The sequence below is a fragment of the Pipistrellus kuhlii genome, unplaced genomic scaffold, assembly GCF_014108245.1.
Source record: "Pipistrellus kuhlii isolate mPipKuh1 unplaced genomic scaffold, mPipKuh1.p scaffold_m20_p_12, whole genome shotgun sequence".
Taxonomy (NCBI): Eukaryota; Metazoa; Chordata; class Mammalia; order Chiroptera; family Vespertilionidae; genus Pipistrellus; species Pipistrellus kuhlii.
Window position 1 is genome coordinate 30,094,266 of NW_023425427.1, and position 24,058 is coordinate 30,118,323.

Here is a 24,058-nt window from a genome sequence, read left to right on the forward strand (position 1 = left end):
TTTAACAAATCTAGGCTTTCAACCTAAAAATATTTATACTTGCCTTGTAACTTGGTTTCTTTAGAGGATTTCAACCTTTTTCATGTGTTTATTGCTTCTATTAGACTAATTTCCTGTAAGGAAGACAGGGACTAAATTTTCTATTCTCTGGAACATACATGGACTGCCAAACACTATTCTGTAAAGGCAGGCATTCAATAGATTTGTTTTTTCATACACCTGAAAGCAAAATGACTCTTAAAAAGGTTCAAAACAGTCAGCATGGCTCACTGGTTGAATGTGGACCTTTGATCCAGGAGGTCATGGTTCAGTTCCTGATCAAGGCACATGCCCAGACTGCAGCTTCGATCTTCAGTGGGGGGCATGCAAGAGGCAGCCAATCAATGATCCTCTCTCATCATTGATGTTTTTAACTCTCCCTCTTCCTTCCTCTCTAAAAACCAATAAAAATATTTAAAAATATTTTTTAAAGTTAAATATTTTAAAATATTAAAATATCTAAATAAGAGTTCTCATTTAAAATAACATACACCAAAGGAATATGAAAATATGCATTTATTACCAACAAAGTAGTATTTCCCACAAGGTTTTTTAATTATACACATACAATAGGACAAAATTATATTTTCTACAAACTAAATATTTATACTCCAAAGAAAGTAAGCACATGTTAAAAACAAGTAGAAAGCAGCAGCAGATCTTTTCTCTTAGTTTGAATACTAAAAACTTTTCAATGGACTCTTTCCTCAGGCAGATCAATGAAGATTTTGTCATTAAAAGTACTTGTCACCTTAAGGTTTTATATATTTTATTCAAGTCAGACTGTTACCTAAAATTTTTACTATTTGAAGGAAAAAAATAAGCTTTTGCAGAAAATATATGAAATTTTAAGTGGTTGATACCCTAATGTCCTAGACATTATTCTTCTATTAATATGTTAAAATATGTAATTTATCCTTCACAGCTCAAAATTCAATGCAAAAACAAATATTAACCTTGTCCAGTAAAAAAAAAATGTAAATGCTAACAAGTTATGGAATAATTATTGAGATATGCTAAGTGAAATAAAATTGACCATTACATTTTATTTTCAAATGCACATAAAATTCAAGCTTCTCTGTCACACTGATATTCATTGTGCAGAAATCGGATGACTGGCACTAACTTAGACAATAAACAAACGACACCAAGCACGTATTAGTGAAGATATTTTGTTGGAAAACAAAGTATTAAACAACAAACATTTTTGGTAACAATATCACTTTAGCAATTTTTTCAATGTTTATATATCTTGTTCATACTAGGAAAAATGCTACTTGAAAATATTTTTCATAGTACATGCATTAGACTTAGTTTAAGAGGAGAAGGCCCTTTTAAAATTTTTATAAAGATAACATTTTAAAGTGGAAATGTCCAAGTGAGAGGACAAACTATGGTTCATTATTTTTTGACATAATAAGAATATAAATTTCAATGGCTACTTAAGAATATACAAAACCAAAACTGAATGTGATTTTTCAATTTATTCAGCCTACCAAGTCAAAAAAATTAATTTTGTCATTACTGGCACAAATCCAATCCACTGTGCAAAGACATGCTCTTGGATTAGTCCATTAGCTTACAAGTTTTATTTTTTAAAAGAATAGAATTTGTTTGGCACTGTTAATTGGCACAACTCAGAGATAAACAAATGATTTTCTCCTCTATTCTTTCATACTGAAAACAAAAACAGTTAAGACTAGATTTTCTAAGATAATGGGATAGGACAGGACTATAAGGAAGGACCCATAAGGTTAAGTGTTCTAGAAAAATTATGGTTTTAAACAAGTCAATGTTTTCCTTCACTCTTTACATAACACTTAAAAATTTCAAATATAAATTGTAGAAACCAGTATATGAAATCTTAAGAAAAATCTTACTAAAAATAATTATAAAAATGCTCTTAGAAATTTAAGATGTAAAATACAATTGACTTTAAATTAAAAAAAAAAATCCCACACTTTACAATTATTTCTTAAAAACCCTTGTCACTTGATTTTATATTCTGTCAGTCTTTTGGTTGCATTTTTGCATCATCTAGTGGCCGCCTTGTGGCATTTCAAAAAAGTCCCACTACCATTTTTAACCAGTACTTTTCCCCTTTGAGAAGCCAATACAATTACAATAATCAAATTTCATTAGACTTTTTTTAGAGGTCCGTAAAATTCCATTTCCTAGTGGTGATAAGGTAATTTTTAATAGTAATAAATGAATAGATTTGTAATAAATTATCTACTGTACATAAGACATTTCCATATCAATTTTTAAAAAATTAAATATAATACTGGGAGAAAAGTATGACTTAAGCTCTATAGCCATCTTTAGACTAAAGTAATTAAAGTTATTCTGGAATTAAAGCCCAGGGTTACCAAGTCAACCCCTTCCACTGTACTTTTGATTTGAAATGGCAAATACTTTTAACATGGGAACCCAATGACTTGTGGTTAGAGTGGTAAGGACTCAAGTCAACAAAGATTGAAAAGGACTTAATTTTTACGACTGGAAGATGCTATTCCATAGAAAGAAGTTATTATGGTCTCTTCATCAACCCATTTGTAGTTAACAGCATGTTTCCAAAAAAACTGATCTTTTAGTCTTAATGAATATCTCTTTATTCAGTTGAGCCATAGTTATAGATAGAATTTAACAAAAATCCCAAAGGTCTCTTCTTTTACTTTATTGAGAAGGTTGAGTGAATGTTATACGGCGCCGCCGTCTTTGAAAAGCCTTTAAATTCCATCTGTTTGGTTCCAGCATATGAGGACCATTGTAGACAAACAATACTGTCATCTTTTCAGAATAAGGTAGATTTTGTAGGAGCTGTAAGTGTTAAAACAAGCTGTCATATAATGCTATATATACTAAGAAGTATAATTTTCCAACCTTACATATGTAAGAATATGTTATTTGTAATATTAATGAAACAACTCAATATATACCCTGCCAGACTGTGATCCTTACCTGAATTAATACTTCTGAAGCCTGGCCTAAAGAATGATCAACACGCTTAGGGAACCTTCTTCATTCACAGGCCGAAAGGGATCAGACAACTTCTTAGATAAGACCTTGGAGAAGTGTGTCCTCCAGAATTTTCATAGGGTAGACACTTATACTCATTTTCCCCAGAAGTGCTTCTCAAGCAACTTTTGTGGTCAGGCACTGTGATTCAAGTATATATCAGGGAAGGTTTGGCTTATAGGCCAAGGTGTTTTGTAAACAATAGGGTATTAACAGATCTGGCTATTCCACAGAGTGTCTGCTGGAACAAGGAGAGAGAGTGTATACTATTCACTAAAAATCTGAATTTAGGATGGTCTCACCAATGAAGTTTTTTGTGTATGAATCTGTGAAAAAAATCTGATTATATCAATACATCTTTGAATGCATCAGTTTTATAATTTACCCACAGTATACGACCTAACAAAAGAAAATTTCCCATTGTAATGGTTCTAGCTTATAGAAGATTCTTGATGAAGATACTTCTGTTTTTATCACAGTTTGTGAATAGATGCTGGGATACTTAAGCTTTTCTCTGGGCCAAAGTAGAGGCAATGGTGGCATAAGTGTTGCTAAAGACAGGCCTTTCCAGGAAACAAGGAAGCCCACAAAGTTCTAGGATTTTGCATTCTCCTGTGAGTGCTAAAAAAGGTACTTCTCTAGAGGAGGAGTAAGTGCCAAAAGCAGGAAGAATTCTGTGTCCTAGAACATAATGCCATGGCTATGTTTCTGTCTCCTATAAGGAGATTTCTGATTAAGGTGTCACTGGAACTTGTCCCCTTTAGTAATATAAATATTACTGTAATCTTTCTAGCTCCTTTCCTGGAGTATTCCTGCTCAAATGTACATATTAGGCCCAAGTCTGCTACATGATGAAGCCACTTTCAGGTTACTTATTACCTACCTTTGGCGTAATAAAGAAGTACTGAGAAGTGTTTTCTTTACAAGCAGTATTTACAACCATTTCAAACACTCTGCGTTCATTGATTGGGTCCATTCCCTAAACCATGAGAATAATAATGATTACATTAAATTTAATATATAAGATAAAATAAAACTCAATTAAAAGAGTAATCACTCTACCTGATTGATTTCATCAACTACTCGGAAAGGACATCTATTAAGTTCCTGAAGTGCCATCAAGTATAACATGGTAGAAACACTTCTTTCACCTCCACTTTGATGATGAGGAGTTAATTCATGCAGTTGAGTACTACTTCGAAATTTGACTCTAATTCGAATTCCATATTTATCATAATCTTCCTATAAGACATTAAAAAGTTAATAAAAGATGAGATCTTTGATAATTTCATATTACATAAAAATAGACTGAATAAATCAATTATAAGAATAAAGAATTTAAAATTTAATGACAGTTTAAAGTAAACCAATAAAATATTAAAGAACCAGTTGCTATTTACAAGCTTTAGTGAGTCTCTAAGGATCTATTTTGGTAAGAAAAATAATCAGATTAAGAGTGACCCCCCCCCCCCCTTGTCTCTTACCATTCCTTTCACGCTTAGTAGTTTTTTCCAAGGGTTTTAGAAATTACTGAGTGAAGAGCTCCATCATGGAAAGGCATTATCTATTCTAGCTCCTTAAGTGCTAGGTTTTATAGCTATAGGTGCAAATAATTAGAACAGTGGAGTATCATGCCATTTTCTCTTAGAAGCAGCTGTGTATGTCACTACAGAAGGCTCAGTTCTCCCCTTCAGCAAATTAAGAAAAAATGTGGGCAGAGAATATATGTATTCTTTAAAAGACATCATTAAATCAAATACATTGAGTGGCCAGATTATTATGATCTCTGAATGCATAATAATCTGACCACTCAGTGTGTGTGTGTGTGTGTGTGTGTGTGTGTGTGTGTACCTGTGTATCCTACAAAAGAAAAAAACAAATTAACCATCACTCTGCTACACCTACCAGCCACGCCCACCAGCCAATCAGAGCAAGTATGCAAATAAACCCAACCAAGATGGCTACAGCCAGAGAGAGCAGGAGGGAGGCTTGCGTTTCCCAGGCAATGGAGGAAGCCAAGCTTTCTGCCTGCCCTTGACTCTACTCAAGGCTACAAAGTTTCAATGACAGAAGGTAAGAAAATCCAAACAGAAATGGCAGCAGCCACCGGGGTCAGATCTAAACGGGCAGTTGGACATCCCCCGAGGGGTCCCAGATTGGAGAGGGTGCAGGCTGTGCTGAGGGACACCCCCCACCCCCATGCACCGGGCCTCTAATATATATATAAAAAATATATTAGAGGCCAAGTGCATGAATTTGTGCATGGTTGGGGGTAGGGTAGTTGGCCAGCCTGCCTGCTGATCTCACTCCTGGTCGAGGGGAAAATTTGCCTATTAGCCTTTTATTATATAGGATATATACTGAGTGGCCAGATTATTATGCTTCAGAGATCATAATAATCTGGCAGCTCAGTGTATATACACACAATACTTGGTAAAAACTTAGCACATAATAAGTGCTCATTAAATATCCGTAGTAATGAATGCACTTAGTGTTCTTTATATTTTGTCTAAAATGAAGATGCTTTAAGGCTTGTTTACTGTTCTTATTAGTCATTTATAGACTAGTCAGATTCAGATTTACCCTAAAAATGAGAATGTAACTTGATAATTAAAGGCTAATAACTAGTTAATGAATAGCTTTTAAGGTCTAAGAGAGCACTGACCAAGAGATATAATGCAAGCCATGCATGTATTGTAAATGTTCCAGGAGTCACAATAAAATAGAAATATGTGAGATTAATTTTAATATTTTACTTAATTCAATATACCCAAAATATCTTTAACATTTAATATAAAATGTTTTAAAATATTTTTTAAAATATATTTTATTGATTTTTCAGAGAGGAAGGGAGAGGGATAGCTAGCTAGAAACATCGATGAGAGAAAATCATCGACCAGCTGCCTCCTGCACACCCCCTACCGGGGATGTGCCCACAACCAATGTACATGCCCTTGACTGGAATCGAACCCGGGACCTTTTGGTCCACAGACCGACGCTCTATCCACTGAGCCAAACCGGTTTCGGCATCAAATGTTTTAAAATATTTTACATTTTTTCCCCATACTAAGTATTTAACATGTATGTATTGCACATTTATAGCACATTTTACACATATCAGTGCTCAATAGCCATCTGTAGTTAGTGGCTACCATAATGGACAGCAGAGATCTAAGATTAGGCTCTGGGATCAGATCTGGGGTTTGATTTTTTTGTTGTTGCTTTTTTGTTAATCCTCATCCAAGGATATTTTTCCCCCATTGATTTTGAGTGGGAGAGGGAGAGACATTTATGTACGACACATTGACTGGTTGCCTCCAGCACATGCCCTGACTGGGGATCGAGCCTGCAACTGAGGTACGTGCCCCTGACCAGAGCTGAACCCAGGACCCTCCGGTCCCCAGGCCGAAGCTCGATCCACTGAGCCAAAGCAGCTAGGACTCCTTACACATTTCTTAATGGTAAATTTATTTTACCAACAATTGCAATGTATAAACTTATAGTTCAAGGAATTAGCTGCAAATTTTCAAATATTTTCATTCTTATGAACTGTTAGGGAACCACTGACATTATACTTTATTTCAGTTATCTTCTAACTTGGATAGTGGTAGATTTATAAGGCAATGCAATGCATTTACTCAACATAGCTAAATAACCATTACTTAAGTCTGGTGATTAATCCTTGACTCTTTTTATATCCAATTTCAAATGTCGCTACACACATAAGTGACTCTGATGAAATTTCACTGGTGGTACTTTTCATTCCTTTGAACAATTTCTTAGCAGAATTTTCATATATAACTCTAGGGTAAATAACAATGTACATACAATTACAATTACTTGCAAGGAACCATTTCAAAAGCTATTTTACCTCATTTTCTATATGGAGATCAACTTCACCAGCACACTGCATGGAACTAAAAAAATTGCTGAATTTTTCATTAATTTTTTCTACCAGCTCTTTTAAAGGATTAAGCCACCTTTCTTTTACCTGCAAATAAAGGCAATATAAAAACAAAATTTAAAAGAAATGTTATTACATTCTGATATACTTTACATAAAATTAATATCAGTATTAATTTAATATTCTGATATACTTTACATAAAATTAATATCAGTATTAATTTAATATCAGTATTAATCTAGTCACAAGAACAAACACATCACTTTTTCTTAGAAACATATCATTTCATTTTGTATTATTCTACATGTCCATATGATTAATGGTAAGAACACAACAAAAAGAAAAGATAAAGAAAACAATTACCTGTGAAATGCTTTCCCTATATTTATCCAGTTCAACTTTCTTTATCTTTAGTTCCTCAGTTAATTGCTCAATTTCTTCTTCTCTTTTTGTGTATTCCTCAACAACCTAGCAGGGAAAAATAATTTCTTTAAGACAAATCTATCAAAGAATAAAATTACAATTTGCATTAATTAAAACATTAATTGAAAATGCCAATGTGTTGCATTGTTTGTATGTTCTTATACTGAAAATGCCACTTTTTATTCTGAAAAAAACAAACAAAAACACACACACACAAAAAAACATACTGCAGTATTTCAGGTTAGCCCAGCTATTCTTTTTATAAAGAAAAGGCACAGAACACTGTGTTCCTTAGGAAGAATCTATTTAAAATTCTAATAGATTCAGAAATCTGGCATTTAAAGCACATTGTTCCTGCTGTCTAGCTTATTATTACCAAGAGCTCTAGTACAGAGTGGGAGGCAAGTACTGGAGGAAACTGTGTGTGTGTGTGTGTGTGTGTGTGTGTGTGTGTGTGTGTGTAGGGATGGGTGGAGGTGGTGCCTGCAGTAGGTAATAAGGAAAGAATCATACTGTAGGATTCAGTCCTGTGAAGCAAGAAGCTCTTGATCTTTCTTCAGTTAATAAAGCATCAATTTCATCCAGTGTGTTTGGAAGGTCTTGGAAAGCCTAAAGAAGGAAAAAAAATTATCCATCATTGTAGATAGTACAGTGAAAAGAGTTAAATTCAAATAGTTAAAACATTCGGCCGAGTATCTACTACTCTACTACCATGTGTTCAACAGCATGCTAACACAGAAGGAATCAAAGAAATTATAAACAGGGTTTTTGCTTTCAAAAGCTTACACCTTTAAAAGGAAATAAAATATATACACTTACACTGGATAATACCTTAAGGCAGTGTACTGATGTTGAGTATTAAAATAAGCAGTACATATCATATAAGCTAAAGAATTTAGAGAAGGAAGTATCAGTTCATACTACAGGAGCTACAAGAGAGTAAGAGAATTCAGAGGCCCATAATTCATCTCTGGGCCTTAAAGCAAATGGCTAAGAAAAAGCAAGGCAGAGGGGAGACAGGAGCTTGGAAAAAAGAATGAGCACTGCATACCATGGGGGGTGAGGAGCTGTGTCCATTTGGAATGTTGGGTACTTGCTGAATTGGTAGAATGGGTCCAGAATATGTGGGGCATTGAAAGAGAGCAAGAAGTTAGAACTTTATACTGTACTGAAAAAGCATCCTAAGAATCTAATTAATTTGACGGAATTTCACCACAGAACTATCCATGCCATAGAGACAAATCAGAACAAATACTTTCCTAGGAGTGGAAGCAAGCAGTACACTGTTTTGTTTTGTTTTTCCAGCACAACCTGTAAAGTTCTTATACTATAGGGTACAAAAATGAATCTTGGAACTCTGAAAAAGATCCTGACATTATACATTAAAGTTTTTGTTTTTTTTTAACTTTTTGAAAGCAGTTCAACTTCTATTGGACTTCAGATATTTGTCGAATCTGACTATCCACTGAGCTTTGAATTCATGTGCCAACACTTATTTAGTATCTTCATTTAACTCTAATAAGGCATCTTAAATGCAAGATAGTAAAACAGAAATCTTTATTTCACTCACCAATTTGAGCAAACCTATTTCTCCTCTTCAGTCATCATTCCAGTTCATGGCAAAATTTAGGGGTTCTCTCTCACCCTTCACCTTAAGTCCATTAGCATGTCCTGCTGGCTCTGTCTTTAAACAATTCCTCAAATCTATAAATTTCTGTCTCTAGGGTTTCTTCCCTAATCCATGTCATTATATTCTCTTGTCTGGTCCACAGCAATAATCTCTGTACCCTTACTTCCAATCTTATATCCTTACTTTATTCTCCACATAGCAGTAAGGAGTGCTCTTTTACTTATTTTTTTCAATTACTAGTCTAAAGTTCACTAAGTAATACGAAGAGAAAATTCTGCCAATTTTGATGGGATAAGAAAGTTCTTTGAAGTTCATTTTATTTTACTAAAACAATTTTTTTCAATTACAGCTTACTTTTAATATTACTTTGTATTGGTTTTAGGTATATAGCATAGTGATTAAACAATCATGTGTTTTATAAAGTGTTCCCCTTGGTATTTCCAGTAGTCATATCACTCCTTTAAAATCCTCTCTCTAGTATATTCCCTCTCAAAACGAAACCCAAACTCCTTCTATGGAATATAAGGCCATACATGACCTGACGTTGCCTTCCTTTTTACTTGGACTAGTCCCATTGAGATTCCTGTTATCCTAAAACATGTCAAATATTCTTCTGTCCTGGGGGCTTTGTATGAGCCGTTTTCTGTCTGTGACTTTTCCCCTCAAAACTTCCCAAGACTGATTTTCTCCTCTTCACTCAGGAGTCATCTAAAATAGTATCTTTTCAAAGGAACCTTCCTGGACACTCTATCCTCTTACCTTGTTTTATTTTTAGCACCATTTCCTACCCAACATCTATTTGCCTTTTTGTTTTTTTGTCTGCCACATGATTCAGACTAGAATATAAATTTCAGCAGAGAAGTCTGTCTGTCTTGTTCAATACACACACACATTTTTAATGAATATATGAATTATTTCCTAATTTTAAAAGCAGTATGACGTATCAAGAATAGAATCATTCTACTTTCTGAAACATTACTATAGATATTATATTAACATTTACTTATTTTATGATAACCCAATGTATTTTGGAGAAGTTCTAGCATATTTTTAGAAATAGTTCCTTAATTTGTCTTTAAAAATCTACTAAATTCTTATGTACTCAGCCTATTCTGTGATTTCTATGTCTGATATCATAGAGTAAAACATTTGAGAATTTGAAAATTAAAATTCAATTATTTTTCCAGTTTTATTTATATCCTTAGTAGACGTTTCATTATCTATTGAAATAAGTAACATCTGAAATTAAGAATACAAAAAATATATACAAATACCAGATATCTTGTTATTTTCTATTCATTTGTTATTTTCTATTCATTTTCTCATTGTGACATTATTCTAAGAGGAGAGGTATGTAGCCAAGGAATTATTGCTCCTTGCAGGACAAAGCTTAGGTTCACAGGGCCATATAACAGGTGAAATTTGGACTAAAGGGCAGCATCTCCTCATGTTAGTGACATATCAGCATATAATGGAAAGAAAAGCTCTTTTCTCCTTTCCTTACCAATAAATGGTTTGCCCTAAAGATTTAGTTCCCATTGAACTACAAATAAAAACCCAATATCCCGAAAAACATTTTCATTTTGCCTGCTTTTCTAAATATCACCTCTACTTTCTGTTTCTTATAAACCAATTACTGGTACTATGTTTCCATGAAAAACCACATCCTATTTCCCAATCCTACTCCTGAAAGATGGCTTGGGGGAGGGATCTTTTATTGGAAAAATGAATGTTATGGTACTAATATTTTGCAAGGTGATACCTATGTTTTAAAAACGTTAGCATTAAGCAACATGAGTAATTGGTGCAAGTTGGAGTGTAGTAGTGCAAGTATGAGTACAGAAAAGAAAATTCGTTAGCAAAAGTACATACTCGGTTGAAAACCCTCTATTTTTTATGGAACATTGTATTTTTTATGGGCCATTACAATGCCTAACACATTGTAAGCTTACATATAATGTTAACTTGTGACATTATATACTTTTTATACTTACTGTTTGATATTCTTGAGGAACTGTCTGCTCTGCACCCAGGTTACATACTTGCCTAGCTCTCCTCATAAGTTCCTTACATTTCTGCAATAATCGCTGTCTATTTTCATCCAACTCAATGAAATGTTGCTATTATAAGAAAAAAAAATATTTTGGAAACTTGAACAGAGGGCTATTTTATAAAATTACATTACATTACATAGCAAATGAATTATTAAATTTTGATTATGATAAGCATATGATAAGCAAATAATCAGAAAACCATCTCAAATGACTGCTTTTATTGTAAAGGTTAAATCTGAACTTAAAAATATGTTAGCATGTACGACATTTCTCTAATCCATAAGAACTTAAACTGAGGGAAAGGTAATTAAATTTAAATTTAAATTTAGCTACATATAGCCGGGACCGGTTTGGCTCAATGGATAGAGCGTCGGCTTGGGGACTGAAGGGTCCCAGGTTCGATTCCGGTCAAGGGCATGTACCTTGGTTGCGGGCATATCCCCAGTAGGGGGTGTGCAAGAGGCAGCTGATCGATGACTCTCTCTCATCGATGTTTCTAACTCTCTATCTCTCTCCCTTCCTCTCTGTACAAAATCAATAAAATATATTAAAAAAAAAAAAAAATTTAAATTTAGCTACATATAATTTTATTCTAATGATATTTGAAATACACAGTATATAGGCTTCATATCAGAAATCTCAGAACCCAAATGTAAGTAGAACCTTTAAATAGTGTTTGATAGTTTTCCAAATGCCTTTCCATGTAATTATCATTTATCCATGGACACATTCATTCCTTCTCCAAATAATTATTTTTTTTCTTCCTTCTCCAAATAATTATGTTATAATCTATTAAATGTCAGTTTTTATTATGCACTGAGCAGAGAAAAGTTAAGGGGGAAAGATACATAACACCACTGTAAAAGAAACAGCTATTATTTACTTAAAGCTTATGTGCTAGATGCTTCACACACATTATTCCCTTATTTCTCATAACACTGAACAGTAATATTGTCCCCACTTTGCACATTAAAAAAAAAAAAAAATTAGAGCAACTTGTCCAATCTCACACAATTAGAGGCTGTCAGGATTCACATCTATGCCTGCTTATAGAACTCATGCTCTTTTCATTATATCCTCCCTGTGGGAGAGACTGAACAGAGGATAGCAGAAGAAAGTACTATGTGTACCTTTAATAATGAAAATTTTGTAATAAAAGAAAACATTAAATAAAACACTTTTGATGTTTAAATTAATGTCCATTGCTAGCTACACATTTCCCCCATCTTTCAGGTAATTTGTGGATACCTTCCCAATAGAACTTTTCTTGTTTTGAGGCAAACCATTCAGAGACTCAATTTTCCACTTCTTCATACTTTTTGAAATGCTGCTTAGAAAGTACCTGTGCCATCGATCAGTACAAGTGGTAATCTGAAGGAACAAAGTCTTGTGAATTCAGCGGATGGGTTATTACTTCCCAGGCAAGATCTTTTAATGTGTCTTTAATTGGTTTTCAAGTGTGTGCTTTAACTGGTTTTCAAGTGTGTGATGGTGCGTTATCATAAAGCAAAATTTCTTTGCTGTGTCTTCTGGCCCATTCTGGTCATTTTAAATCAAAGTGTGGTTCAAATTGATTATTTGTTGTCAGTAGAAATCTGTATTAACAGTTTCACCTGGTTTTAGAAGCTCATAATACACACCTTCCTGATCCCACCAAATGCAGATAATAGACTTCGTTCAGAAGCGATTTGGCCTTGCAGTCGATGTTGACGGTTGACCTGGATCAACTCATGATTTTGTGCATTTCGGATTCTCAAAATAAATCTACTTTTCATCAACAGTCACAATGAGATGCAAAAAAGACTTGCTTTCATGCTGTTGAAGCAACATTTTACTGATGACTTTTCGGTTTTCCATTTTTCGTTCAGTTGATGTGGCACCCATTTCCCTTCCTTTAAAATCTTTCCCACTGCTTGTAAACGATTGGAAATTGTTTGCTGAGCAACGTTTAATCTTTCTGCAAGTTGTCTTTGAATTTTGACATGCATCTTCATCCAATAATGCTTGTAATTTCTGGTCTTAAAACTTTTTCAGTTGACCTGGATATTTTTTTCTTTCACATAGAAATCATCACTTTTAAAGCGTTTCAACCAGTGTTCACAAGTATCTTGAGATGGAGCATGTTCACCATAAGCTTCCCAAAGTATAACTTTTTCTTCAAAATAAAGTAATGAATTAAAACTTCCCACAAATGCTCTTTTTGGCAAGAAATTCGACATTTTTAAGCATAAAAATATCTATCATGTTAACACTTTCAGCAAATTTGGCATATGAAGTTTTGAAGTTTACTGTCAATATAACAAAATAGTATACATATCGAAATGCAAATATATCAACAACTCGAAATGCATATATAACAACATATGTGTAACTCTATTGAAAAAAAATCCTCATTATTAACTGGTATACCTAGCATGTACATGGCGGTAAGGGTTGCAGAAAGGTCATAGGACTTTTCTTGTTTTGAGGCAAACCATTCAGAAGTTATGATAAGTGAATGGTCTTAAAGGACAAGTATGAAATTACTAAAGAGCAAGTGGCAGCAGGCATTCTCAGGATAGGTGATTACACAAGTAAAAGGCAAGGAAGCCTCAAAGACCCACTTATTTATGTAACAAGATCTAATGTGTGGAGGAGAGGTAAGGATATAAAAGATCAGTGGCAAAAGCCAGATGGCAAAAGTTTCATTTGTAACAAAAAGGGCATTACGGAATGCCTTCTGTGGCCCAAGCTTTGTTATAACCACTATCATATATGTTAATCTAATCCTCACAATCTAAAAAAAATAATTATCTCCTTTTCTAGATGTGGCTCAGAGATATTAAGAAACTTATTAAGATTATAGAAATAGGTCAGCAGGTTTCTAAGAAGACATGTCTAGCTTACTCTTTCCATTAAACCTCAAACTTCAGTGTGCACAAAAAATACCTGGAGTGGTAAAGATTATTAAAACAGTAATGATAAACAGGTCTGGCATATGATTGATAGAAGTTCTCTGGCGCTGAGGCCTGGACATCTGTGTATTAACAAGGTCCTCTGGTAATTTTTAAACCTACAAATATGATAGCAAATAAACTAAACCAAGACAAAATGTTATAAAAAGTAAAGAGATATATACTGGACTGAACTGAAAACACAAGCATGCCTTTATTCTAATCACTCAGTACTATAGTTTCCTTGAATTAATTCTTCAGACCCTACACTAGGGGTGTCGAACTCAATCAGAGAAGGGGCCAAAATCTAAAATCCAGCCTAAATCGCGGGCCGAATGGTTTACTGAACAGTCATAAACTGTCATTGTGATGGAAACGCAGCGGAGTGCAGTGATGACAGCGCGGTGCGGGCCTACACCCTGAGAGAAATAAAAATAGAAGTTAAAGTTTCCCACTCCTCCCTACTTTGCTCTCTAGGGACAATCACATTCAGGCAAACGTAAAACAAGGGACAGCTAAATAAGACCTAAACACTCCTAAAGTTTTCTATTCCTGCTTCCTAATCCTCTGGACCTTGCTAAATGAAATGTTAGAACACTATGGGAAAGAAATCCTTGAACACTTGGGGCTCTGTGCTCAGGGGGACAAAAATCTCATTCAAAAATTTCCTTCTCTTTGGTGGCATATGTCTAATAAAATCTTTACCAGAGAAGATGTTCTTTCTATAGGTACATATAAATAAGTAAGTAAACAAGCAAATAGATAAATAAATCTGAGATAGCCTGGCCAGCATGGCTCAGTGGTTGAGCTTTGGCCTATCAACTAGGAGGTCACAGTTCAATTCCCAGTCAGGGCACATGCCTGGGTTGCAGCCGATCAATAATTCTCTCTCATCATTGATGTTTCTATCTCTCTCCCTCTCCCTCCCTCTCTGAAATCAACAAAAATATATTATTTTAAAAATCAGAGAGAGAGACATCAATAAGCTTCCTACTGCATAAGCCCCGATAGGGGATTGAACCTGCAACCTGAGAATGTGCCCTGATCAGGAATCAAAACCTCAATCGTTTGGTATATGAGATATGCTTCAACCAACTGAACCACACCAACCAGGGCTATACATACATTTTTGTGAGATACCTCTTCACATAACATCTGCCCCCCACCCCCACAATTGTTAAGATTTGTTTTGGAGGGAGGGAAGGGGTGAAAATAAAGGGAGTATAGAATTATGTAAGATAATGTACAGTTAGGCTAGTAAAAAGAGCTTTATATACATTGCTACTTTAAGAGTCTAGCCCTTAACATTATAATAGACAATAGAAACGTTTGATCTATGTAAGACATAAGGGGGATAAAGAAAAAGTTTACGGGGATAAAGAAAAAGTTTACAAAATACCTTCCACCAACATCTCAGAAAAGATTAGTTTGTAGGATATATGCTGAGAGGAAATTAGTAAGAATTATCTTTTCTCTGAAATTCTTTTTGAGAAAGTTCAACTGGAGTGAAAGGTGTACAGAAATAACTTAATCAAGAAAAAGGTTCTCTAAGAGGGCCCTCTAGTGGAAGAAATCAGAATTATTCACATAATTTCTTAACAGCTAGCAGGTACACGTGAAATTATTTAACACAGTAATTCTAACAACTTATTAAAATAAGAAACAGAATGAAAACTTTTTTTGCATATGAAAGGAATCAAACTAAGTTCTAGGTAGCATGAACTCTGAACTTGTACTAAAACACTAGCTGTAAACTAAAACATTTCTTCTTCAATTTTTCTTTAATAGAAGCACAAAATTTCATTCCAATTTAAATGGTCTAAAATTCAAATGATACTCATACATATAGATTGAATACATATTACAATAAAGTAATACATATAAGATAGAATACATATTATAATAAAGTAATAGCAATAATACTATTTACTTGTTAAATAATCCTATCCCCCAAATGTATCTCCATTTTAAAAATGTCTCCTCCGAATTTTTTTTTTTTTTGGGGGGGGTTGGAGAATGCTAAACAGGTAAGCAGAGGAGAGAACATTAGATAAAAGTACAGGATTTATCATAGTATTAGGATTAACAAACTAATTTCTAATTCTTTAACTTAATATTGATCCTGATATACTTTAACAGAAATATTGGAGTACACTAAGCACCTTAATATATATTATTAAATTAAGTATCACAATATCCCTGCAAGTCAGGTATTTATCGTATGTATGGCTGAAGATTACAGGCTTGGAGTTGAGAGGAAATCTGCCGATGGTAAAAAGACAAGTTCTAGGTATATCCATTCATCTGTCCATCTCCATATCTGGATTCACATGCAGTCGCCTTACTAATTTATTCTGAAAAAACTCCAGAAGGTTGTGACATAATTGCCAGACAGAGGTTCACAACCATTTGCCTTTCTCTGGGGATGTTTTGTATCGATAGGTCTGCAATCCTGTTTCCCTATTTGCTTTCCAACAATTTGGCAAAATATTAAACTTGAGGGTGGTGGTTGGCTATCCCCAAGTTCCATCAAGGATGATAACCCTTTCTGAAATTTTGTGTCAATTTTCTTTTGTGAACTTGTTTCCAGAATCAGAGTAAATAAAGGACAAAGACAGAAGTAGTAATAATGGTTCCTTAGTGCAATCTGCCAGGTATTCAGAGGGACAAGTAGGAGGGAAAAAAAATGATTTCTCCTTGTTTCAAATGTAGGAGAGTAAGAAGGGTAAGAATATGTATAGGAAATGACAGCAAACATGAAAAGAAGAAAAACAAGTAGGAGAGAAAGTACTACCATACTACCTACTCTAGTATATATTCTTTCACTATCATTCCTGGCTGTTTAAAGTGTGGTTAGTGATTATGGTCAGTCAGCAACAAATCTGTCAAGTGGACACTGTATAAAAATAGAGGAACCTCACAACAGGGCTGGCAAAAACAGTTATAAATAGCATTAAATGATTTTCAGATCAACACATGAAAAAGAAGCAGAATGGTGCAAAATATTGCTGAGAAAAGTCAGGGGTCAGACCAAGTAAGATTGGTATGGGAACACCTAAGTGGGTATTATTTCTAGGTAACAAAATCTAGAGGGAGAAGCAGCTAATCAGAAGTTAGTTCTCTGGATAGTATAATGTGGCCATTTTTGTAAAAAATTACATAAGTGACTTGAGGGTTTAAAACAAAACCTTCGCCGAAACCGGTTTGGCTCAGCGGTAGAGCGTCTGTCTGCGGACTGAAAGGTCCCGGGTTCGATTCTGGTCAAGGGCATGTACATTGGTTGCAGGCACATCCCCGGTGGGGGGGAGGGGTGCAAGAAGCAGCTGGTTGATGTTTCCCTCTCATCGACGTTTCTAGCTCTCTATCTCACTCCCTTCCTCTCTGTAAAAAATAAAATATATTTAAAAAACAAAAAACAAAAACAAAACCTCCCAAGACCTCCCAAGAAACTTTCCTATTCTCTAGAATAGTTAGCTCTATTGGAAATATGAATATTTCTGCTACAAATAAAATGGATAAGAGAATGCTCCATTATTCTGCATCTAATCTTAATGTATCTATGTGAACAATGGCTGTTAGAAAAATATTTCTCACTATGTCAAGAGGAGGTTAAGTTTGGGAGAATGTTTACTATAAAGCCATCATGATTTCATACTTCTGTAAACATATATAAACCCAAAACTAAGTTCTTAATTACATTGAAAAACAAAACTCTGGGCACTAGAATCAAATAAATATTGTCTTGAGAGATTTGACTTAAAGCTCCATATAGTATCTACATAATGGTTCAATTTCTTCATGAAAGCTCTTTATATTGAACAACCAGGTTCACAGGCTCAATCAATAAAACATGGGCTCTATAAATATTTACCAACAAAATGCACAACGGGCAGTGACTTCCTCCCCCTCTCACAAAACGAACTCTGATGAGGCCCTCCTTTGGTAGCTACTTTCATATCCAGCCGACCTTCTCCTTTTCCCCTCCCAGTTTGGGTACTATAGCTTTGTTTTATTTGCTGTATCCCTTCTATATAAGTATTCAGGATGACTACTGCTACGGCCCCTGCTTTTTTTTTGGCAGGGAGGAGGAGGGAAGGAACTTTCCATCTTCCAAGTCTCTGGCTTTGCTCATCAAACCTGACCTTGAGCTCCTCCTTTTGGCTAGATGTGTTTATGTTTGCCTATGCTTATTTGCTAGCAAAATTGTTTTCTCCTCCAGTTTCTTCTAAGGTTTTATAGATTTTGAAGAGGCTGGCTTGAGAATAATGAAGCTCTTATTCCACTTTCATTTACTCTTTCCATTCATTTGTACAGTCCTGTTTTTATTTCCAAAAATCTATCTTCTAGTGACTCTTTCCACAAAAAGATATTAAAAGTTTACTTTTACACAACAGGTATGTTTGTGAAAAGCTAAGTATAAAGTGAATCACATACTGCCCGAAAGATGCAGAATCTGAGAAAGTAGATGGGGAAGAATATAAGGGAAGTTTGAGTATATGAAAAGTTTTAAAAATCTGCAACAAATATGGTGAAGTATAGCATCTGTCTAACAGGAATAGTAGACACTTGTATGTTATGTTGCTCTTCCTATTCTTACTAGTGTATATAAAATTAAAGTTTCAAACTTAGTTATAAAAGACCTAAAGGAAATGATAAGAACCATCATGTAAGTTTTTTTTTAAATTTTGAAGTGTAGTTGATGAATAAACTGTCCATTTTTAAAATGTACAACTGCTGACTTTTGACAAATATATACAAAATCAGTGAAGCTATCACCACCAAGACAATGAATGTATCTTCTATCACCTGCAGCAGTTCTGTTTCCCTCTGCAAACCATCGCACTGTACCCTCCACAGGCAACCATGGATTTATTTGTCAATAGGCATTTTGTAGTTCATAGAATTTCATGTAAATGGATCACCTAGTTTACAGTCTTAAAATTTTAGTCACTTTAGAGCAGTGGCCGCCAACCAGTGGTCCATGAGGTCCAAAAGGTTGGAGAGTGCTGCTTTAGAGGGTCTCTTTTGTTGGCTCATTATTATTTCTTTAACTCACGCTTCCCACTGATAATAAGATTGGGAATCTTTTCACGTGCTTATTGGCTATCTGAATACTTTCTTTAGTGAAGAGCATGCTTAAAACTTCTGCCCATATTTTGGATTGGGTTTTGTTTTCTTTATTGAAAAATGTAAGAGATTTAGTGTGTGTTTTTTGTTAATCATCACATGAGGATATTTTTTTCTGGTGATTTTTAGAGTGGGAAGGAGGCGAAGAGAGAGAGAGAAAAACACTGACCAATGGGGGCAAATAGGGGACATATGTAAAAGAAAAACATCAATGTGAGAGAGAAACATCAACTGGTTGCTTCCTGCAAACATCCAACCTGCAACCTAGGTATTTGCCCTTGACCAGGCTGACATCTAACCACTGAAAAACACCAGCCAGGGCAGAATTCTTTTTATAGTATTCATCAGGGGTAAGCAAACTTTTTCTATACAGAGCCAGTAAGGAAATATTTTAGATTTTGAGGTCCACGTATAGTCTGTCACATATTCTTCTGTTTTAACCCTTTAAAAATGTCAAAACTATTCTTAGTTTAGATTTAGCCCACAGATAGTATGTTTTGCAAATATATTCTCCCAATTAAAGTTTTAAATTTTGATAAAGTACAACCTCTGATTCCTTAGATGTTAGGAATAACATCTAAGGTCATAAGATGTTTCTTCAAGAAGTTTTATAGGTTTAGTTCTTACATTTAAATCTATGCCCATTTGTGTGGTATGAGGTAAGGGTTGTGGCTCATTTTTGTAGATACCTATTCCATTGTCACACCACTATTGTTCCATCACTATAAGATTATTCTTTCTCCATTGAATTGTCTTGGTATCTTTGCAAAACAACTGACCATACATATAACTTTACCTCTGGATTATCTATTCTGTTCCACTGACCCATGTCTATTCTTTTTTTCCCCCATGTCTATTCTTATAGAAATTCAAATACTGTTGCTTTATAATGTCTTAAAATTAGGTGTTGTCCATTCAAATGCTTTTTCAGTTTTTCTAAGTCCATTATATTTTAGAATGAGTTTGCAATTTTCTAAAAACTAAAAACCCTGCTGGGAATTTTAACCAATCTATAGATTTAGGGGAGAATCAACAAATCCCAAATGTCTGATCTATGAATACAATCAACTGCTCTATTAACTACTATTTTAACTTCTGTCAGCAAAGTTTTATAGTGTTCACTGTACAGGTCTTGTAAACATGTCCCTAAGTATTTCATATTTTTGGTGTGATTATATATAGTACTTTTTAAATTATAATTTCCAATTATTCATTGCTAATATATGGAGCCACAACTGATTTTTATATATTGAACTTCAATTTTGCAACCTTGCTAAATTCACTGTACTTTCTGAAAACAGAGTTTTACAGCAGTTGTTCTGAGATGGGGACATTCTACCTCCCCAGGGTACATCTGGCAATGCCATAGACAATTTTTAATTGTCATAGCTGGGGTTTGAGGGAAAGAGTACTACTGGCACTTAGCAAGTAGAGACTCAAACTATGCCAGGTCACTACCATTTTGTTGCCAGCCTTTGTGTTGTATATTAACTTAGTATATCACATTTCCTCCCCTGCACACTATTTCAATTTTTATCATTTCACAGGATTAAACTACCACGACTATACATTACTTACTGTTAATTAGAACTCATCTGCAGTATACTGTGAAATGTGCAAATGGCAATTAAAGCTTCTATAGTCATGACTATAATTTATGAGTTAATAAGAAAGCAGACAGAGGGCTTTAGTTTTCAAGGAACCAAATCAGATATTCTGATTTCTCTTTTATGAATATCACCACCATCAAATTAACAAATGCATAGTATCAAGTATTTCAAATATTGCTTCCATATCAGTAGAATGCATTAAATTTGTAAATTAAACAGAACACAAACTACATACTGGATATATTGATATATATTGTTTCAAACTGATCTGAGGCTAGAACCCCAAAATAAAAAAATTAAAAAAATGTAAACAAAAATTTTACCTCTTTGACACGTAGTTGTGATGATGCAGCCATATAATCTGATTCTAATTTGTTCTTCTCGGAAATCACTGTAGTATTTTGAAGAACTAAATCTACTTTTTGTATATGCAAAGAAGTGCAAATCTAGGAACAAAAACCCATAAAAGTTTAATTTGTTTTTTTAATGTATTTTCTTAATTGTAACATTATAAATCATAAAAATTTTCATCTGTGACTTTCTCACTTATTTTTATAACTATTTCTTAAAAGAGAACTTTTAAAACTTTTCTGTGTATTTATAATTTAGCCTAGTGAATGCTTTTAACCAATTTATTATCTTACTACCCTGTTTCCCCGAAAATAAGACAGTGTCTTATATTAATTTTTGCTCCCAAAGATGCGCTAGGTCTTGTTTTCAGGAGATGTCTTATTTTTCCATGAAGAAGAATACGGTACACATTTATTGTTAAATGAAAATAAAGAAATTTATTGCCTGTATATGGTACGGTAGTAAGGTAGTTGTCAACACAAACCAGACAAACTGTGAATCCTACAGTATCAAGAATTTACTCATTTATTCAATGGCAATCATGTCATCATCTTCTGGAACATCATCATAACTCAATTCCTGAATTTCCTGGTGAATTTCTTGTGACACCATTTCTTTCAGAATCAGTGGACCAAGTCTCTCATGTTTAGCCTAGGGGGGCCTTATCTTTGGAGGATGTCTTATTTTCGGGGAAACACGGTAGAGGCCCAATGCACGAAATTCATGCAAGAGTAGGCCTTCCTTTGAAGCCCTGGCTTCATTTGGTCTAATTAGCATATCATGCTTATATTATTATAGATAATAAAAATGTCAAATAACAAAGTTAAAAATCTATAAGATTTAACTAACTTGTCTTATCTACCTAATTAAAAAAAAAAAAAAAAAGCCTTACCTTTATTAGGTTTGTTAACTCGGTAACAAGTTTTGCTTTTTGAACATTTATTTCTTTGATTTTGGTATTTGCTTTTCGCTCTTCCTCTTCAAGATTGCAAGTATCCTGCTCCATCAGCTTTAAACTGTAATGATGAAACATATAATGATGTAGAAATCAGTTCTACACAAGGATGGAGCCCAAATCCTTGGTTCCCTGCTGTTTTATGAGCTCTTTAGCAGTGCTACCCAGATGTCTAAACTAGCTTCTAGATTAAACAATCATTTTATGCAACTATGCAGGATCAAAAAGTATTTATTGATATGTATAGGGTAAGGCAAAAGCAGGTTTACAGTTGTTTGTATGGAAAATAATGCAATAAATAATTCAATAATAAATATTTTGTGTACTCACAACTATAAACTTACTTTTACTACACCCCGTATTATGTGGCCAGTGTAATCTATCTAGGCAACTAATGCTAGTGCTAACACGGTATAGGGTCTGGAGTTACAAATATGGATCTGAATTTGCTCCTCACTGCATAACTTGACAAGTTAATCTTCTGGACTTCAGTTTCTTCACCTAAAAATTAAAAATTATAAGAGAACCCCTCCTTCAGGACTGTGGTGAAGATGTAAACTATGTAACACACTTAGTATAGTGCCTGGCTCATAACCAATTGATATATATTTGCGTTTATAAACAAAAACAAGACTATAAACACACTCTCCTCCCTCCCCTAAGGAGCTTAACTGGATGATGGTGCTGATGGGGGACTTGCTTAATAGGTTAAAAAAAACACCACCACACCCCATGGCTCAGTGGTTGTGTGTTGACCTATGAACCAGGAGGTCACAGTTCAATTCCAAGTCAGTGCACAAACCTGGGTTGTGGGCTCAATCCCTGTAGGAGACATGCAGAGGCAACCAATCAATGATTCTCTCTTATCATTGATGTTTCTCTCTCCCTTTCCCTTCCTCTCTGAAATTAACTTAAAAAAATATATTTTGAAAAGCCCCATAATAAAAACCTAATACAACAATACTGAAAGTTAATACTTTGCTCTTTAAGATGAAGAAAATAAGGCTCAGAAGTTAAGTTACCTAAGATCACAGATATGAAGTGGTATGATATGCACCCAAGTTTAAATTCTTTCCACTACGCTCTGTTGCCATTAGGAAATAAAGCAAGAACAAAAGATGGAAGCAATAATAAACAAGACTAAACTAGTGCAGTGGAGTTATAAAGTATCCTAAATGGTACATGGGGGAGGGTGATGAGTTGGAATGGGTAGAGTGAAACAAGATTTAGAAAAACTTGAAAGCCAGTCAAAGGGAAAGTAGTATTTAAGTAAATTTCATGTAATGGCATAAAATCACAACAGATACTCTAACATGGGGGTAAGGACATAAAAAGAGAAATTTAACTACAGTATTGTGGAGGCACTGAAGCGAGTAGTCAGGCCACCACTGAAGTATTCCTAAGTGCATAACTGTACATATGAAAGGTCATTTCACTATAAAAATCAACATTACTTTATGAGGAGAAACTTTATGAGAAGTTTTAGACAATACAGCAGTTGCAGAGTAAAGGTTAAGTGTTTGCAGGTGCTTGAATGAAGCGAAGGGTTAAAGTTGAAAAATAGCTTTAAAAAAAAAATTTCTAAGCAGACTAAAAAGATCTTACCTTAAGCAACCAAGGTACATTATTAACTTTTAAAATAAAAGTTAATGATACTCGTTTGCTTAAAAAATTATTTTCTTAATGCATCTCAAATATGATTTAATTTCTGAATGTGTTTAGACACATACTATATTATATTAGGTCAAGTTAAACTTATATCTTACTCAAGCCAATGAGCTATCATTTATTATTAAAGGCTGATTATGTCATTAATACCTATACCTATATCTTTATTCTATAGGCAAGAAGCATAAAACAAAACAAAAAAAAAGTGAACTATAAGTAAGATATGGGAAAAACGTTGAAACTAAAAGCCAATATTCATTTCCCTTGGTAGTAGGATTAAAGTTTTAGAAAGAAATTATTATAAAATGTGCTCGAGAGAATTATGGTGTCATTCTAGGGTAAATAA

The 24,058-nt window shown here is 34.2% G+C and overlaps 1 protein-coding gene across 10 annotated transcripts in view; it reads right to left on the reverse strand.

Moving 5' to 3' along the window:
* Positions 1-537: 537 nt before the first annotated feature.
* SMC5 (structural maintenance of chromosomes 5) overlaps positions 538-24,058 on the reverse strand; it is a 77,795-nt gene continuing 54,274 nt past the window's right edge. For 6 of the 10 annotated variants that reach the window (XM_045580132.1, XM_036433834.2, XM_036433829.2 and 3 more), the window contains 10 exons: positions 21,982-22,105; positions 21,062-21,184; positions 11,009-11,134; positions 8,436-8,480; positions 7,898-7,993; positions 7,325-7,429; positions 6,929-7,048; positions 4,120-4,299; positions 3,941-4,036; positions 538-2,859 (listed from right to left, as the gene is read on the reverse strand). In XM_045580132.1, the coding sequence (XP_045436088.1) occupies positions 2,716-2,859; positions 3,941-4,036; positions 4,120-4,299; positions 6,929-7,048; positions 7,325-7,429; positions 7,898-7,993; positions 8,436-8,480; positions 11,009-11,134; positions 21,062-21,184; positions 21,982-22,105 (1,159 nt within the window). In that variant the 3' untranslated portion in view covers positions 538-2,715. Of the gene's footprint in view, positions 2,860-3,940; positions 4,037-4,119; positions 4,300-6,928; positions 7,049-7,320; positions 7,430-7,897; positions 7,994-8,435; positions 8,516-11,008; positions 11,135-21,061; positions 21,185-21,981; positions 22,106-24,058 lie in introns of those variants that run through there. The other 4 variants (XM_036433832.2, XM_036433831.2, XM_036433830.2 and 1 more) reach the window with 4 other exon arrangements.